General features: G+C 36.3%; 1 protein-coding gene across 5 annotated transcripts in view; it reads left to right on the top strand.

Moving 5' to 3' along the window:
• The window catches only part of EPHA5 (EPH receptor A5), a 385,548-nt gene that overhangs the window by 342,914 nt on the left and 26,851 nt on the right, over window positions 1–15,783 (top strand). For all 5 annotated transcript variants that reach the window (XM_043447888.1, XM_043447887.1, XM_043447885.1 and 2 more), the window contains 3 exons: window positions 6,718–6,779; window positions 8,604–8,813; window positions 11,966–12,115. In XM_043447888.1, coding sequence (XP_043303823.1) covers window positions 6,718–6,779; window positions 8,604–8,813; window positions 11,966–12,115 — 422 coding nt within the window. The remainder of the gene's footprint in view (window positions 1–6,717; window positions 6,780–8,603; window positions 8,814–11,965; window positions 12,116–15,783) is intronic.

The raw sequence follows: 15,783 nt of genomic DNA, 5'->3' as shown, positions 1-15,783 counted from the left end.
TTTGGGCTCTGAGATTTTGCATTTCTAACAAGCTCTCTCTCGGGTGATAGCTATGCCACTTGTCAAGGGCCATGCTCTGAAAAGCAAGGCCTAAGTCAACATTCCCCAAAGTTTGTTTAACCTGATTTTAAGATAGCTTATGAAAAGAGTCTGCTTTACCAGAAATGTTGTGTTCTCTCCTTTCTTGAATTTTGTTGGACATAAGCAACAAAAAAAATCAGTAAGGCAGCAGATGAAGTTTTGTTTTATTGTGGCAAGAGAAACACACATATCATGATATCTACTGTATTAAAATTTTAGGTGCAGATTACACAGTACAGTTTTGTTCATTGTAAGCACAATGTGGTATGGCTAATCTCTAGAAACTTCTTGTCTTGCATAGCTGAAATTACATACCCATGAAATGGAAATCCCTCCTTTCCCCTCCCAAGTCATTGGCAGCCACCGTTCTGCTTTTATTTTTCTATGGGTTTGAACACTTTAGATTCTTCACGTAAGTATTATGGAACCCGAGACCTATCCACTTCACTATTGAACACTTCAGAATGCCTGGATCATCCATAAGTAATGATCGTATGTAAGAATATGTTATTTATTGAGAGCAACTGAATTCCCACCAGATCTACCATTAATGCATGGGCTGGTTGGTGTGGCACAGTCATGATTATCAAACTTAATACAACACAAAAGACTATCTTTTAAGTTTTAAAATGAAATTTAAAATAAATGTCGAAATTATAGGCATCATAGTGTGGAGGGAAGGAAAACAGCTTTCATAATCAAGTAGGCATGAATTTGATTCCCAGCTTTGTTTTTTATAACTTGCACTAATCAACTCAGGCGATACATTGAATCTCTTTAAGCCACACTTTTCTCTCTGAAAAGAGTCATTTGTAATATCAGTGTTACAGAATCTTGATGACAGTTAAAATTAACATCATGACTTGTAAGAAGTGGGTACTCAATAAATCAATAAACTGTAGCTGTTTTATGATTATCAATACACAGTGATAAAATATGACCTAGGCAAATTCCTCAAATAATCTGTTTCTATTACTGCTTAGACTCTGCCTGAACTGGGTCCTTAGTAAATAACATAAAGTAATATAAAAACTCCACTCTGAGATTAAAATCATGTTTTAACATGCTTTATGACCTCTTTTTATATTGATTTTTTATAATATGCTTTCAAAATTATTGACAAATCTACTCTTTGTCTGTACTTCAACTGGATAATGGAAAATGATTTATGCCATTTTATTGAGTTTACAATGGTTAGAGTAAGCCACATTAATTATTGCTATGTCATTTTTGCAGGCTAGCAGGAACTGAGACAAAACATAAGCCAAACTAAATATAATTATCATTAAAATGACTCAAGCATAAAAAATAATCAGATGGATCGTGAAATTTTCTTATTCTTGTCAACAAAAGAAGGTCATGCTTATTTGCAAATATGCATTTTTATTGTTTTTCCCCCATTTTCTGACGGAGAAAGCAATGGCAACCCACTCCAGTACTCTTGCCTGGAGAATCCCATGGACGGTTGAGCCTGGCGGGCTGCAGTCCATGGGGTCGCGAAGAGCTGGACACAACTGAGCGACTTCACTTTCACTCTCATGCATTGAAGGAGGAAATGGCAGCCCACTCCAGTGTTCTTGCCTGGAGAATCCCAGGGACGGGGGAGCCTGGTGGGCTGCCATCTATGGAGTCACACAGAGTCGGACACAACTGAAGTGACTTAGCAGCAGCATTTTCTGAAATATGAGAGGCATTTTAGGTTCCTATCATATTTTTCAAATAACATTTTTGCTATTGAAAATACAACCTACACTGTCATAAATAACGTATCTGACTTTTAAAATTAGGTGATGAACCCCAGAAAAACCTTATAGGAGAGACACCAGGTGTCTACCTCCCTAAAAAAAAACCACTTTTTGTTTCCAAATATATGCTATTTAATAACAGTAAGTTTTATGATCAGTTCATTCTCTTTAGATTATGAATTCTTTCATCTAAGCTCAGTGAACTTGGGTTGAATTTAAGGAACAAATGTGCCTAAGAAAGAGATTTTTTACATAGGGATTTATCCAACTCCTGCTCAGGAGATCTTGGGAGAGCAGTAATAAATATTTACACTAACCCAATACTGTAAGAAGAGGGTCTAAAAAATTAGAGGACAGATGCAAAGAAGAAATTCTAGAAAAAGAGAACAGAAGGAAGCTGAAGGTTGTGCAGTAGTGATATAGGGGAGGTACTGCAATCATAAAAGACTTGGGATAAAGGAGGTAAACGTAGATATTGACAGAGCCTTCACTTTGATGGACAAAGCGTCTGCTCACATGGAAGGGACTGAGAGATGCTGATGAAGGAAAGCTTTGACTCTATCCCCTGGATATCTGCTGGAATTCAGTTCTTCCAGTTCCGATTAAACCCTGACAACTCCCTCAGTGGATTTCTGTAAATGAAAGTCAAAGAGCTTCACAGGGCAGATTCCTGGAAACACAGGCTGATTCCTGAAAACGGAGACCTTTTTTCTAGTTTGTTCAGAGCTGGTGTTCAGTAAGTACACACTCTTTGGTGCTAATACCTATGAATTTTTTAAATACTTCCATACTGTTTGATAAAAAGCTAAAGCCAAGGGTACCCGCATGTCCCTTTTGTATGCCTACGCAGCTTCATCTCTGAGTACTTCTGAATTCCTGAAATCAGACAGATGAAGGAGTGATGTCTGGTATAGCAGGATGTTTCAATATTCTAGCATTGTGGCTGATGGAACTTTGGACATGTAGGTCCCTGTGCCAAAACAGTTATTAATTAATTCTGTACTTTTGAAAGAAAAGGGGTTTCAACATTAATGAAAGTCAGAAATAAGCCCTAAGATAGAATGAGACCAAACAAACCAAAGCAGAATTTTGTCTATTTAGTAGTTTGTCTGAGGTCCATTGAATGGGTGTGGTGGTGTCATTAAAATGAAGTTAATCTGGGAGGGAAGAGCTGACTCATTTGAAAAGACCCTGATGCTGGGAGGGATTGAGGGCAGGAGGAGAAGGGGACGACAGAGGGTAAGATGGTTGGATGGCATCACCTACTCAATGGAGATGAGTTTGAGTAGACTCCAGGAGTTGGTGATGGACAGGGAGGCCTTGCGTGCTGCAGTCCATGGGGTCACAAAGAGTCAGGCACGACTGAGCAACTGAACTGAACTGAACTGAATCTGGGAGCATATCTCAATTCATGAACTTAGATTACAATAATCCTAAGGAGAAAAAGCATTTGTAATCTTTTTTGTTGTTGTTTATTGCCGTGGCCATTTACAAATACAACATGAGTCACTCTTTTTTTTCTTTTTTTTTTTGTTTTTTCTGGTATTGTATTTCCAGTAATTTTAAAAATCAGTGTTCCCCAACTCATCTCTGTCATTTCCTGAAGTAAGAAGGAAAATCCAGGCCTCTAGCCGTGTTTGAAGTTGACAAGCTCTTTCATGACAAGATACAGGCTGCCTCTTCTTCCTGGAGTCCCTGTCACCTTTTGTTACAACGCTGACACTTTCAAAGTTCAAGTCAAATGACATCTCTAATGCATATTTTCTACATATGGGGTGTTTTACCTAACATAGGTATACTACAAATACATGATAAATTATTTTTGACAAACTTTTTTTATAACTTTTACAAACTTTAAAGAGGAGGAGAGAGATCAGTCTGCCTTTATAGTATTACCTGTCACATTGCATTCAAAGAATAATATTCTGAAGTGTTTTAACAGAAGATAATTATCTGAGTGAGAAATTAGACTGAACTATTGGTGGCTCAGCAGTAAAGAACCTGTCTGCAATGCAGGAGAAATGGGTTCGATCCCCAGGTCAGGAAGATACCCTGGAGGAAGGCACAGCAACCCACTCCAGTATCGTTGCCTGGAGAATCCCATGGACAGAGGAGGCTGACAGGCCACAGTCCATAATGTCACAAGAAGTCAGATATGATGAAGTGACTTAGTACACGCGCATACACCTTACTATACTAAATAGAGAGTTTTAAGTGATTTTGGAATGAAAACTCCTTTTTCTTCCTAGAGGTTTCTTTTTTGTATGTAATTATCTTTTTATATCTGTTTGCACTTCAAGGTAATGTTGATTGAATAAATTTAAAAGTTCTAATTCTATGACCTGAATGAATCACTTCTCAAGTAAAATACAGGTACCTTTCTGGAGAATGCCATTAAGTTAATTATAGTGCATTTCATCATTGATAGGCCCCATTTCCCTTATTATATAAAAAGCTAACTAATAGACATATGAGATAGAATTTTTCTACCATAAGATCTTTTTCCACTTACCTCAGTTTAATTTAGCCCTAAAATTGTATGTAGTATACATTTATTAAAGAATAAAGGGACATGTTTTAAAATATAGTGAGATTAATGTAGAGTGATAAAACTAACAACCTTGTTTTAGGTATTTTTTCATATAGCAAATATTTTTGATCTTATATTTTTCATCTTATATCACAGACATTACACACAAAATGCCATAGTTTTATGAGGGTAAAATATGATCTATTCTCTTGGTCAAATTACATCTAGCAATGACATTTATGCACAAAGTTGATAAAGTTTATAAAATAATGATATATAGTAAATTTAAGTTCTAAGTGATGGGCATATATTGGATAGTAATATGACTTGGGGGATACTCACAATAACTCTGTGAGGCAGGTGCCATTAGTCTCTCCATTTTAGAGGTGAGAAAACTGAGGTATGCAGATGAGAACTGATTTGCCTAAGATCATATGATAGTAACTGATTTATCTGGGATACAAAGCCAAGCAGTGTGGCTTCAGAGTCTGTCCAGCTGCAGTTTTATATCAGACGTGAATAGAGGAGGACCTCATCCATCAGAACAATGTTTACAAGAGATGTTTCCAGACAACAAGAGGAACTAGAACAGGGTTTTGAAGGATGGAAAAATTTGGATTGATAGAGATTGTAGGTATGTGGCACAGAGGGCACAGAGAGGTAGCCATGAGTAAAAGTATTACAAGAACATGGAAATAAAGTTGGGAGAATGCAACATATATTCCAGGGATCATCAGTAGGGCAGTTAGACTGGATGAGAGTTTCTATTTAGAACTCTTGAGAAACCTGTATGCAGGTGAGGAAGCAACAGTTAGAACTGGACATGGAACAGCAGACTGGTTCCAAATAGGAAAAGGAGTACGTCAAGGCTGTATATTGTCACCCTGCTTATTTAACTTATGTGCAGAGTACATCATGAGAAATGCTGGGCTGGAGGATGCACAAGCTGGAATCAAGATTGCTGGGAGAAATATCAATATGCAGATGACACCTCAGATATGCAGATGATACCACCCTTATGGCAGAAAGTGAAGAAGAACTAAAGAGCCTCTTGAAAGTGAAAGAGGAGAGTGAAAAAGCTGGCTTAAAGCTCAACATTCAGAAAACTAAGATCATGGCATCCGGTCCATCGCTTCATGGCAAATAGATGGGGAAACAGTGGAAACAGTGTCAGACTTTATTTTTCTGGGCTTCAAAATCACTGCAGATGGTGACTGCAGCCATGAAATTAAAAGATGCTTACTCCTTGGAAGAAAAGTTATGACCAACCTAGACAGCATATTAAAAAGCAAAGATATTACTTTGTCAACAAAGGTCCATCTAGCCAAGGCTATGGTTTTTCTAGTAGTCATGTATGTGTGTGATAGTTGGACTATAAGGAAAGCTGAGCGTCGAAGAATTGATGCTTTTGAACTGTGGTTTGGAGTAGACTCTTGAGAGTCCCTTGGACTGCAAGATGATCCAACCAGTCCATCCTAAAGGAAATCAGTCCTGGATGTTCACTGGTAGAACTGATGCTGAAGCTGAAACTCCAATAATTTGGCCACCTGATCCGAAGAGCTGACTCATTTGAAAAGACCCTGATGTTGGGAAAGATTGAAGGCAAGAGGAGAAGGGGACGACAGAGGATGAGATGGTTGGATGGCATCACTGACTCAGTGGACATGAGTTTGGGTAAACTCCGGGAGTTGGTGATAGACAGGGAGTCTTGGTGTGCTGCGGTTCATGGGGTTGCAAAGAGTCGGACACGACTGAGCGACTGAACTAACTTGTGAGAAAGATGAATTTGTTTGCTGGATATTATTATTTGGCACTTCATATCATTACCTCTATTAAAATGAAATTCATCCTTAAACTCATTGTCTACATAAATGGACTTTGATATTGAAAAATTTTTTTTGTATCTTAAATGTCAAACTTTATCATTCTTGTGATACTGTCTTCTCACTGACTCCATTTAGTATATACTAAGATATCATCATGCCAGGAATTTACTTGCTACTCAAAGAGGACTGTTTTATATATATATATATATATATATATATATATAATTTGCACACTAAAATAAAAGCTTCCAGGGGAAGGTGGCACTACTGGTAAAAGAACTTGCTGCCAACTCTAGTGGACACAAGAGACATAGGTTTGATCCCTGGGTCGGGAAGATCGGGAAGATCCCCTGGAGGAGGGCATAGCAATCCACTCCAGTATTCTTACCTGGAGAATGTCATGGAGAGAGGAGCCTGGTGGGCTATAGGGATGCAAGACAGCTGGACATGACAAAAGCGACTTAGCACACAAACTTTTCCTAGATAAGACTACAACATAAAAAAGCAGCAGTTTATACCACTGTGCTCTTTTCAGGTAAACCGGTGATGATCGTGACAGAGTATATGGAAAATGGTTCTTTAGATACATTTTTAAAGGTAAGATTTAAGATAAATGCAACTATTGAAAGTGTTATTTATATACCGACTGTGATGTTGAAGTGGAAATCCAGTCACCTTAAAGCTAAATTTTAAATAGAAATATCTGGAGTCAGGATAATTGTACTACAAAAATTAACTTTGGCTTGAAAATTGGCTTGAAACTTATACACATCCAAATTACATGTCTCTAGGGTTTTATTTAATGTATGTTAATGTGCCTCCCCCCAGAAATAAAGGAGGGAAGGAAGGAAGGAGGATAGGGATGAAGGAAAGGAAAAAAGAGAATCTTTTATAAGGACTTAACTCTGAAGTAAGTTTGACAGAGAAATACAAATATAACACGGTATTGCTTATATGTGGAATATAAAAAATGATACAAATGAGCTTGTTTACAAAACAGAAATAGTGTCACAGATGTAGAAAACAAACTTATGGTCACCAGTTGGGGGAAAGGAGGATAAATTGGGAGACTGAAATTAATGATATATATGCTATTATATATAAAATAGATAACTAATGAATACCTACCATATAGAACAGAAAACTCTACTCAGTACTCTGTAATGGCCTATTGGGAAAAGAATCTAAAAAAGGGTAGATATATGTATATGTATAACTGGTTCACTTTACTCTACACCTGAAACCAACACAAGATTGTAAATTTTTTTTTTTGCAATTTTTTGCATTGTAATTCTTCAATCACAATGAAAAAATTTTTAAAAAGAATATAAGTATTTAACTCTCTCAAAATATGTAATATCAGGCAGAACAAGGAAAATGTCTATAAAATCTGTGAAAATCATCTATACTAATGAAAGAGTCAAACAGACTCATAACTCCCCTGCGGGCCAGCCACTATTTTTACTTCTGTATTTGAAGAATCCTTATGTGATAATAGATGGTAGTCAATGTTGTTAGATCCTCTGGGTTTTAGGAAAAGAATTTACTATGCAAGTCTCCAAACGTTAAACGTTGGCTACTCATTTCATTAGTAAATAGTATGTACTGAACAATGTAACATATTTGCAGGCCTGATTAAACCTGTGGACTGGCAAGCTTTCATCTTCAAATAGCAAGGACTGTCATTGAGTAGAAAAGTGAAGCAACAGTGGCATTAGTTGCCATAATAAGAATATGACAGGGGTCCAGTGGTAAGGCAAACGTCTCTTCCAGTCTCCAGCCTCTACCAGACTCTGCTGCCAAATTTCTTGTACATATATTTAAGTTTATCAGCCCCGTAAGGTCACATCGTTCTTTTATTTCGAAATAAGCATCAGTTGAGCCTTATTCTTACATCTGCACCAAATCCAGTGCCCGCGAGCCTCCCAGAAATACCAACATTCCCCTGGTCATTGCTCAGTCCCTCCCTCCCTCATCTGCTACTGCAGAATCTCACTTATGTCCTCTGGCCACTTCTTTACCCCAATATGCCTATCCAAACAGTTTCTTTTAAATCAGTTCTAAAATGTGCAGTGTTAACCCAAAGCAGGCACTAAATTAGAGTGATGAAAACGCTCTTCTGATGACTAAGAAAGGAATTACAATGCAGAAAAGAGCAGCAATACATAAGATTTCGGTCGAGGGTTTTCAGTGCCTTCATCTGCTTTCACCAAGCAGAGGACACTTTGTATACACTTGGTAACTGATACAGTTATCAAGTTTACTGTCTTGCTTAATTTTTTTTCCATTCTCCTTCAGATAGAAATTGCAATGTGAATTTGGTAGCAGTATGTATTAATTTAGGGATTGAAGGAAGATCCTTATGTATCTTTCCCCAGTGATAGGTGTTGCAGGACTAATATTTCTGTATAATCTTTACAGAAAAATGACGGGCAGTTCACTGTGATCCAGCTGGTTGGCATGCTGAGAGGCATCGCTGCAGGAATGAAATACCTTTCCGACATGGGCTACGTGCATAGAGACCTTGCTGCCAGAAACATCTTAATCAACAGTAACCTTGTGTGCAAAGTGTCTGACTTTGGGCTTTCCAGGGTCCTGGAAGATGATCCTGAGGCAGCCTACACCACAAGGGTAAGATCTAACAGAATGCATTTCTGAAATGCTACACTGGAGACATTGAATATTTAAAGATTTTTAAAGAAATAGCCAAAAGAAAAAGAAGTTCCTGCAATATAGGAAGAAAGAGTGAGGAAACAGAGAGGGTGGCTAAAAAAGTCCAAATAACTTTCTTTGTTAGATGTCAGAAAATTCAAATATTAAACTTAGATAAGCTGAGTATTCACCTGATGAGTCTTAATTGTTTATTTTTTTTCTACAGATACTGAAAATAAAAAATTTTGGTTCAGAGTAGATACAACTGATAAAAATCATATAGAGTATTAAGTGTAAAAGTTAAAGAATCTCCTGTATTAAAAGTAATAAATATATACATATATTAACATACAATATATGTATGTAATATGTACTCATATTATATATCTGAATATATTCATATGCTTTATATGTAAATATATAAACATGTATAGCATTTGGGGTAGCATCAACCCTATACCGTAGTTTTTTCATGTACAAAACAAATACGTAAATAGCTAAAGCTGCCTTCTAAATATTCACATGATAGGGAATAAAAGAGCTATTCCTTCAGAAAGTTTTGATTTACTGGAGGTATTTTAATGCCTAATTGCTTTTCTTTTATACTTTGTAAACTGTTAAGCCCACTTCTATGGAAAATTGGTCACTAAATCATATTGTCAAAATGAGCATAAATCAACACCCTTTTCCAGCAAAGTAATTGCTTCCTGAATCATTGTAATATAATTGACAGTTCTTTCTGTAGAAAACTATGGGTAATGATGCAACAGAATTTTCTGGGCAGTCTATGTACTGCATTTCTTGAGTTTTAATACCTTACAATAAACTAAACTTGTTTTAAATCTTTTGAAGTTCATCAAAACATCCTCAATGTTTAAACATCTTATGAAGGCAGGAATTTATCATTATATCTTTTTCACTATACAATGTGGTTAACTTTTGTTTCAATACAGAATACTTTTGCCATCACTTATGCTAAATGTTCACATTTTCTAATTTAATTCAATGTTTTAAAATTACTTCTTTTAGTCTATTTTAGATTATAAGGCTGTTTTTTCTTTCCATTGTGTTGTGATTTATGGATCATTAAGGATTACACTATGCTGAAGGTCAAGAGTAACTTACCTAAGCAAACAAAACTTTCCGTTGGTCAGCTTAATAAATCAATAAATTAATTGGTGGGATTTTCCTGTCTTCTGGACCTAATTACTATTGTCATTATTTCTGTTAACTGAAACCTCAAGTAGGGATTCTCCTGGGATTAGAGTTACACTTAATAAACTTGGCCTAAACAGGATTGAGTTTATAGAAAAATGTGTTCCCAGTATGGTTGATTGGTGTCTTAGTTACTAATAAATGCATGAAGTGAATTTGTCAAGGTCTGTGTAAATGTGTCATGCTAGTGGAGAAGGAGGGGGAAGGAAGCCAAAATGAGGCCCTCCAAATTTACTCCTCTGAAATGGGGTGTGGTTACACTTTGTGGAAAATCCATATACTGAGAGATGAGCCAGTGAGGGAACTTCAGATAATGCTGATGTACAATATGATGGTCAGAGGACCAGGAGAAGACTTCCAGGCTGAAGTTTAAAATAATCAACAAATTACAGTTTGAAGAGAAATCGGAAGGGCTTCCCTGGTGGGTGGCTCAGAAGGTAAATAATCTGGCTGCCATGCAGACCTGGGTTCAATCCCTGGATCAGGAAGATCCCTTGGAGAATGGCAACCCACTCTAGTATTCTTGCCTGGAGAATTCCACGGACAGAGGAGCCTGGTAGGCTGCTATTCCACATGGGGTCGCAACGAGTCAGACATGACTGAACAGCTATTTATATATACATGTATTATTATATATGTTAATACATATATTATTATGCATACATATCTGTGTATACATATATTATATAATAATACATAAAATATTATATATAATAGTAATATAGGCCATCCCAATGCCACTTAGTCGGCCTAGTGATGTGATCTTGCCTATGAATATTTAATTAACAAAAGTATGTTTCATTAGAGTCTTCTTAAAGTGGTATTATCATATTTCTAAGGAGCAAATAATTCAAAATTAGCTTGAAGAATTCAAATTAACGTCAACTCACAGAAAAATTTCAATCATTACATGAAATTATTATTTCTTCATATGTCTTGAAACTTTGGTTCATAAAGAGCAATTTAAGTCCCATTTTCTTCTGGTAGGTGAATTGAATTTTTTTCTTCCTGCAATACAGGAAAACATATTTTAGTTTCTTCCAACAAAATATTTAAAACCCACATTTTTCTCTCTCTCAGTCTCTATTTTAAGGTATATTTGCTTATAGATGAAATATTTGGTTGCATGGATTTTTCTTCTTTTAAAACTTAAGAGAAAAGAGTTTACACTGAAATGGGTGAGATATAAAATTGTTTATTTTGTAGACTAAGAGAAAACTTACCCAATATAGTTTTTATCAAGTAAAAACCCAAACTTGATAACGTTGTGAGTGTTCCCCCATAATCTAATTTTAATAATTTTTAATTTGGTTGATTCTAGATTAGATACTTGCCTTTTACTTTTAAATATAAGCAGTTTGATCAAATATACACAGAAGTATGACAACAAAAAATAAGAGAAATCAAGTCTAAAAGAAATTGCACAGTGTCAGGAGAAAGTATAACTAAGTTTTTTTTTTTTAAATATATCTGATTTTCATGCTTGTCTTATTAACTTTGAAACTTCTCAGGGTTGCATTCAGCAGTCAAAAAATTCTATTTACAATCCCTATATTAAAGGAAAAAGTGATACCCTGGGAATTTGAGTCCTTTATTTTCAAAGTATACCTTATTGATTTGCCTTACTGCCTGCTTTCCCCACTTAAAGTTGCCATCCTGATACTGTAATTGAGATGTGGGTCCTGTATGTGTTCCAGCAGTCAAACAGAATTTAAACTAGAAGCCTTCTGGACAGCCAATTAGTAGTCAGTCTACAAGTGCTTATGGGCTTGAGATATGTGAAAGGAGACTGCATGCTGTCAAACAGATTCACTTAAAAATGCTACATCTCTTTCTACATCTTTTCAGAGAGGCAGGCGTATCCCTAGATACATTTGAAGTATGTGGGAATTTTATTTATTCTTTTTCAATTTTAGGGAGGCAAAATTCCAATCAGATGGACTGCCCCAGAAGCTATAGCTTTCCGAAAGTTTACCTCTGCGAGTGATGTCTGGAGCTATGGAATCGTGATGTGGGAGGTTGTGTCTTATGGAGAAAGACCCTACTGGGAAATGACCAACCAAGATGTAAGTACAGAACTAGTCCCCTTAAAATTTGAAATGAGATATAGTTCTCTGAGTCATGAAATTTTTATACACACACACACAAGTAAATGTGTGTATATGTGTGTATATATATGTGTATTTCTGAAAATGACAGATACTTAAAAAAGTGAAATGCTCTTTGCTTAACCTCTGGTCTGTTTTGTTGTTATTAAAATCCTTTATGTAAAACCTCAAAATAAGTTAGCAAAAGGAAAGCAAGTTATTGTTATGTAAAAGCTTAGTCCCTTGCCAGGACAGTTCTAGCTATACTATCGTGATGTTTCACCTATTTCATGTCAGTATCATTTTCAAAAATGAAAAAAGAGCCATCAAAGAATGAATACTGACAGGCAAGTTTTTATGACATGCACTTGATAAAAGGAGCTAGTACTCCATATGAAAAGGATGAATGATATTGATTTAACAGTGGATGCTCTTAGAGAATAAAAAGAAATAATCTATGTTTCTTTACATTTAAAAGTATAGGAAGAGTTATATTGTCTGTTTAATTTTGTAAAAAGAAAAAAAAAGCTTTTTTTTCCCATATGGAGAAATAATTCAAGCTTAAAATAATAGAATCCTGGAATTAAAGACCCCAGAAAAGAATCTTCTATTCAGCTTCAGAATGATGCTTGACCCATGACTCTCTGGTTTTTGCCTTTGTAATTTTCCATTGTTACTATTCAATACAGCCCTTTCTATTTTGAATCACATTGAAATTTGATATTTTTCTTCAAATAAATAATTATAATAAAAGCTAACATTTATTAAGTCCTTACTGTATCAAAAACAAAAATATACTTTATGCCATATACTGTTTTAAATGATTTAACAACTAATAGCTCATTACTTCTTTGTAGAAAAAAACAGCATAATGAACAAGCTTAGCTCAATAAATCACCATGATGATTTAAAACATTTCTTGTTTTCCCCAATTACTCCTTTCGCCCAGGCTATCTAAAGTCTCCCTCTCCTACGCCTTTAGGGATTATTACACAGGTACTGTAGCTCTCAGCTGCATTTTGGTGAATCAGCAGTACCATGCTAGTAATTAAGATTCACTTTCAGATAAAAAAATCCAAGTCCAGTCTAAATCAGAGGCAATCCTACATCCATTTCAAAGTGTATTCTGTAATGTCAGGGTCAGCCTGACACCAGGTAGCAAGATTGGGAAGGAAGAATTGTCAGATTTTTGCCTTCCTCTCTGAGAGATCCTTGTATTCCAGCTGATGTCCGAGAATTCCCACACTGCCTGCCTGCTCCCCACCTCATCGCCTCTTATGATGCCTCACTCATGTCTGCTTCACCAGAGGACAGCACATTCTTCTTGGTTGTTCTACCAGTGTCCCCTCTTAATTAGATACTATTGCAGGGTGTCCTGGGCTTCTGTGGTAGCTCAGCTGGTAAAGAATCCGCCTGCAGTGCAGGAGAACCCAGTTCAATTCCTGGGTCAGGAAGATCTGCTGGAGAAGGGATAGACTACCCTTTCCAGTATTCTTGGGCTTCCCTATTGGCTCAGCTGGGAAAGAATCCGTCTTCTATGCTGCCCTAAGCCAGCCTGCCTCCTTCAGATTCCCTAGATGAGAAGCCAGGGTCGCCCTCTGGCTTTCCCAAGAAATATTTAACAGCATTCTTCTTGGATAGCAATAGGAAATTAGGCTGATTGATTCCTGCCTCTCAGCGAGCATACTGCAAGGCAGTGATTCTCCCTTTCTTTTTTTCATCTACAACTGCTACAACTAGTTTTCTTCGTGCCCTGTTTGCTTGACTTAGTGAAGGGATGCTGACTTTTATGTTTCTCTAAATTTGAGAGAAAATATCACCTGCTGTCATCAACTTTATGATTTCAGGGCCAGGACTGTGGCCAAAGTGATGAACTCACTGCACGTTTAGCAGTTCATCAGAGGGATATTATCCGTGTCCCAGTTAATACGCTGGAGAGATTAAATGACTTTCTTTAGGCCACAAAAATATGACAAGTTATGCCAGAAATTTCAGCTTGGCGCTTCAAAATTTTATACCTAACCTCCACACCGTTTCCAATTGAATCAGTCTTCTAATTGAATATAAAATATTCAATTCACTATGTAATAATTACTATGGATTAATCTAGTCTAGACAGAGACCAGACCTATTTTACTATTTGCTACACTCTCCAGATAAATGCCTAATGCTAACTTGAAATATATGGTTTGGCTTCTGACTTCTCTCAAGGCTCATGTCAATGCACTGTTTCCTTTAGTCTTTATGAAAGTATTTCATTCTGTCATGCCAGTAAGTCTGCTCCCTTCTCTCGAGGAAAACATTTATCCTTTATTTGGTGTTGTAACTCCTTCTCACTCTTGAGATATATCTAATTCTGATTTTGTCACTCGAAATTATTTTTAGTCCTTCCCAAATATGTGTATAATATATGTAGCATTATTACTCACATTATTGACCATTATGCCTGACATAGCTTTATCTATCACAAATATGATAGATCAAAGTAGAATATAATGTTAGGTGAAAGCTCATATGCGTTTCTGCTGATCTGGACTGTGCTTGCTCAGGCTCCTGTGGACTGGTTGACATATACTGGTACACCTTGGCTGTGTTCCACATGGCCCTCCTCTTCTGTCAGAGACCAGCAGGCTAGCCTAGATATGAGCTCATTTGCCCTGTGACTGAAGGGTGAGAATAAGCCCAACTGCACTTCAGCCCGCACATTCCATTGTCCAATCCCATAATCAGAGGATCAGTCCAGTTCCCATAGTCAGCTCGTTGTGAATGGACAATCTAAATTTACATGGAAAAGGATGTAGAAACAGGTGTGAAGGATTGGGAACGAATATTTTTCCTGTTTTCAGCCATTAGAGTGTCATGATACTTTTTCAGATAACTTTATTTAAAACTATTTAGAAGATACGAGGAAGTGCTAATGTAATATTTTCAGAACACAATAAAAATAAAAGCTAATATTTTGGCTTTGGTTGGGTTTTCTAAGAACCTAAATGAGGTTTACAGAAAATCACTATACAATTAAAGATCTTTCTAAAATGTCTGCCTTTACTAGAATGTCCAACACATGCCTTGCATTTTCTCAGCAAGCTAAATATTAAGTTTGGTATGCCCCAATTTCTTATCAAAATTTGTGTCCAAGAAACATGGCAGATCTACTATATTTGAAAATCATGATGACTTTTGAAAAATGATTCTCAGAAAGCAAAATAGAAGTACTGATTTGGCAGTTTTAAATGATGTATTCTATCATCTCTGCATTCTAGATATTGTCTGATTCTAAAAGGGCTTTGGTACCATGAAAATGTTACGTTACCAAGACGTGCAGAATAATCTAAATCTCTCAGAGGAGCCCTTCTGCTGTGTCAGGGAGACAGAATGCTGCAGTAAATTTCTTTTGATTTAGGATTGCCTCCATCATCACAGAGAAAAGCCATGACAACATATAATAAAAATCAACTAAGATGATGAATATGATTTTAGGTAAATATCAGGCCATGAACTCTGATTCAAGTTTGGGAAGCTAAGATTATATCCTGTAGTCAGTAGAAGCTTCCTTGTTTACAACAAACATTTTAAATGTCAACATTTTTCAGAACTTAAAAAGAAACAAAATAAGAGGGCATGGGTTGCATTTTTATATTTAGTGA

Source organism: Cervus canadensis, chromosome 26, assembly GCF_019320065.1.
Source record: "Cervus canadensis isolate Bull #8, Minnesota chromosome 26, ASM1932006v1, whole genome shotgun sequence".
In the NCBI taxonomy this organism is placed as follows: Eukaryota; Metazoa; Chordata; class Mammalia; order Artiodactyla; family Cervidae; genus Cervus; species Cervus canadensis.
This window is presented reverse-complemented; position numbering and strand designations above follow the sequence as displayed.